Below are 3,501 nucleotides of genomic sequence, written 5' to 3'. Positions count from 1 at the left end.
TTCTAAGACGGTGAAGCAGACGACGTACTGAATGACCATATTTCTTCCGCGAAGTTCAGCAAGTTCACATTATTTAGGCGTTTGGGTCAGGGTCAAGCACGACGAACGTGACCTCCACGGCGGAAATTAACACTGCTACAATTATTTTCCTTCCCGACGAAGCATCTGCCTCGTTTTATGTCGCCGCTGCCCTGCTGACTTGTTCGTCTCAGTTTCCACAGCAGCTTGCAGTCGCAGAGATGGAAGCCCCTGACCAGGTAATCAAATGAATCATGAAGATTGCAATTTTTGTGTTCATCAGTTCATCTTCATCATCGATTTGATTGATATATTTCGCTCGTCAATCATCATGGCATCTGAATCATGTTTTTGTTTGTGCGTGCGCAGGAGAATCCTTGCGCCATCTGCCTCGGCGGCATGGCCGCCGGCGGCGGGCAGGCCACCTTCACGGCGGAGTGCTCACACACCTTCCACTTCAATTGCATCTCCGCCAGCGTCGCGCACGGCCACCTCGTCTGCCCGCTCTGCAACGCGCGCTGGCGAGAGCTGCCGTTCCTAAGACCCACCGCGCCGGTGCCGCAGCCGCAGCCGCGTACGCTGCCTAGGCTGGGTCGTCCCGTTCCCATGCACGCCGTGCAGCCTCCGAGCGAGCCCATAGCATCGCCTCCTCTCATGCACGGCGGGATGCCTCCGTTCCCAGCGCAGGTACCGCTGCCGCCGCACGGGCATATCATGCAGCACCACCAGCCGCCGCCGCCGCCGCCGGATGCGCAAATCATGCAGCATCACCAGCCGCCGCCGGTGCACACCGTCCAGCATCATCAGCCGCCGCCCGAGCCTGCGGTCGTCTTCGACGACGACGAGCAGGTGGAGCCGGCCTCCGGGCAGCCAGCTGACAGCACACCGGCAGCTGCGTCGAACGGGGCAGTGGTCGTCAAGACGCACGCCGAGTACTCGGCCGTCGCCCGGGACTCGTCCAGCGACAACTTCGCCGTGCTCGTGCACGTCAAGGCTCCATCGATGGCCAACACCGTGGCGGCCGGCAGCGACAAGCCGCCGCCGCGCGCGCCGCTGGACCTCGTGACGGTGCTCGACGTCAGCGGCAGCATGAGCGGCCACAAGCTGGCGCTGCTGAAGCAGGCCATGCGGTTCGTCATCGACAACCTTGGCCCCGACGACCGCCTCTCCATCGTGTCCTTCTCCTCCGAGGCGCGCCGGCTGACCAGGCTCACGCGCATGTCGGACGCCGGGAAGGCACTGGCCGTGAGCGCCGTGGAGTCCCTCGTGGCGCGCGGCGGCACCAACATTGCCGAGGGGCTCCGCACGGCCGCCAAGGTGCTCGACGAGCGCCGGCACAGGAACGCCGTCTCCAGCGTCGTGCTCCTCTCCGACGGCCAAGACACCTACACCATGATGAGGCGCCGTGGATCGTCTGGCGTCCAGACCAACAACTATGAGGAGCTCGTCCCGCCCTCCTTCGCGCGCACTGGCGCTGACGGTGAGTGGTCCGCGCCGATCCACACCTTTGGCTTCGGCAACGACCACGACGCGGCCGCGATGCACGTCATAGCCGAGGCGACAGGCGGCACGTTCTCGTTCATCGAGAAAGAGGCTGTGATCCAGGACGCGTTCGCGCAGTGCATAGGCGGCCTGCTCTCCGTCGTGGTCCAGGAGGCGCGCATCGCCGTGTCGTGCGTGCACCCCGGCGTTCGTGTCGTGTCCGTCAAGTCCGGCCGTTACGAGAGCCGCGTCGACGAGGACGGCCGCGCTGCGTCTGTTCGAGTTGGGGAGCTCTACGCCGACGAGGAGAGGCGTTTCTTGCTGTTCCTGGCCGTGCCAAGAGCCGAAGCGACAGACGGCGACACCACTGCTCTGGTGAAAGTGGTCTTCAGCTACAGAAACGCGGCGACCGGCGCGGAGGTGAGCGTGACGGCCGAGGACACGGCGGTGGCGAGGCCAGAGCACGCGCCGAGCGCGTCGGAGCGGTCGGTGGAGGTGGAGCGGGAGCGCATCCGGGTGGAGGCGGCAGAGGACATCGCGGCAGCGAGGGCGGCGGCGGAGCGGGGCGAGCACCAGGAGGCGGTGGAGATCCTTGAGAACCGTCAGCGAGCGCTGGAGCAGTCGGAGGCGGCAGGGGACGGCGACCCCATGATCATGGCACTGGGGGCCGAGCTGCAGGAGATGCGCGAGCGCGTGTCAGACCGGCAGAGCTACATGCGGTCGGGCCGGGCGTACATGCTGGCCGGCATGAGCGCGCACCAGCAGCAGCGCGCCACCTCCAGGCAGATGCTGGAGCCGGAGGAGCAGCAGACGTTGATGAGGGCGCGGAATGGTGGACCGAGGAGGATGATCAGAAGAGGAGTGGGGTCGATCGCGGGGGGATATAGGGCGGCGGCGCCAGTGGCCGAGGCGTCCAACGAGGCGACGATGTCGTACGCGACGCCGGCCATGCGCGCCATGCTGCTGCGCTCGCGTGTGGCGCGGGGGGCGTCGACCGAGCAAGGACAGCAGGAGGAGCAGCCGCCCATGGCCGGAGAAGAAGATGCCGGGAGCTCCGAAGTGAAGATCCAAGCCCCAAAGGAGACGTAACCAGTAGCCATTCTGCATACAAGCTATCATTTCGAGCGAGTTTGGACTTGGAATAATTTTATTGCTTTTTTATATACTGGGACAAATTTGGTGAGTGTTTCTCCTGTGTAACTACTACCTGAGTGTTTTACAGGGACGCATAAAAGTTTGTTTCTTTTCTGAAACACCACCTGAAGAGTTGTGGAAAACAAATCTTTTTGGGGTAAACTCGAATGCAAATCTCATGAACACTATTAAAATTCATGAAAACTTGAAAACATATCTGGGACACTAAAGAAACATGACTCTTTCTCTAGAAAAATGGAATGCCTTTTAGAATTATCTGAACTTTTTTACAAAAAACTATGCAAACAATTTTAGTTACATAAATATTTTGAAACATACATAACACTTTCTCTACGTGAAGGTTATATAAAAATAGAAAACATTTCTACATTTGCATGGCCATTTTTTCAAATATGACAAGACTTTCTAAAATCACATGAGCATTTTTTGAAATGTGCAATTTTTTTAAATGTTTACACTTTTATAACATTTAAAGAACACAATTAAAAATTTATTTCATTTTCCAAAATGTGCAAAAAAATAAAATAGGTGAATGCTAATATAAATACCAAGAGCTCTTTTCCCTAAAATACGTAAATGGGTTTTGAATTGAAAGCATTTATTTTATTTTCTAAAATTATAAGGAAATAAAAGTTAACAGATAAAGAAAAATAAAATAAAGCCATGGGCGAGTATGCCAAACACTTTAATTGGTCGGTCCAATCTCTAAAGTTGTAGTCGGTGCGGCCAATGATTGTTGTTGTTAGTCCTTTCTACTTTGGTCTAGAGGAGATAGTTAGTAAGATTGAGTAATACTCTCTCCATCCTAAAACAAGTGTCGCTAATTTAATATAAAATCAACTACAC

At 56.4% G+C, this 3,501-nt stretch overlaps 1 protein-coding gene across 1 annotated transcript; it reads left to right on the top strand.

The window, feature by feature from the left end:
• Nucleotides 1-219: 219 nt before the first annotated feature.
• Nucleotides 220-2,743, top strand: LOC119304111 (E3 ubiquitin-protein ligase WAV3-like). Its single transcript, XM_037581273.1, has 2 exons — nucleotides 220-257; nucleotides 388-2,743. Exons 1-2 carry the CDS (start codon nucleotides 240-242, stop codon nucleotides 2,587-2,589), a joined length of 2,220 nt encoding a protein of 739 aa, XP_037437170.1. The 5' UTR covers nucleotides 220-239; the 3' UTR covers nucleotides 2,590-2,743.
• The last annotated feature ends 758 nt before the right edge of the window (nucleotides 2,744-3,501 follow it).

Source organism: Triticum dicoccoides, chromosome 5A, assembly GCF_002162155.2.
Source record: "Triticum dicoccoides isolate Atlit2015 ecotype Zavitan chromosome 5A, WEW_v2.0, whole genome shotgun sequence".
NCBI classification, from domain to species: domain Eukaryota; kingdom Viridiplantae; phylum Streptophyta; class Magnoliopsida; order Poales; family Poaceae; genus Triticum; species Triticum dicoccoides.
Note: the sequence above shows the minus strand (reverse complement) of the source record. Positions and strands in the feature narration are given on the sequence as shown.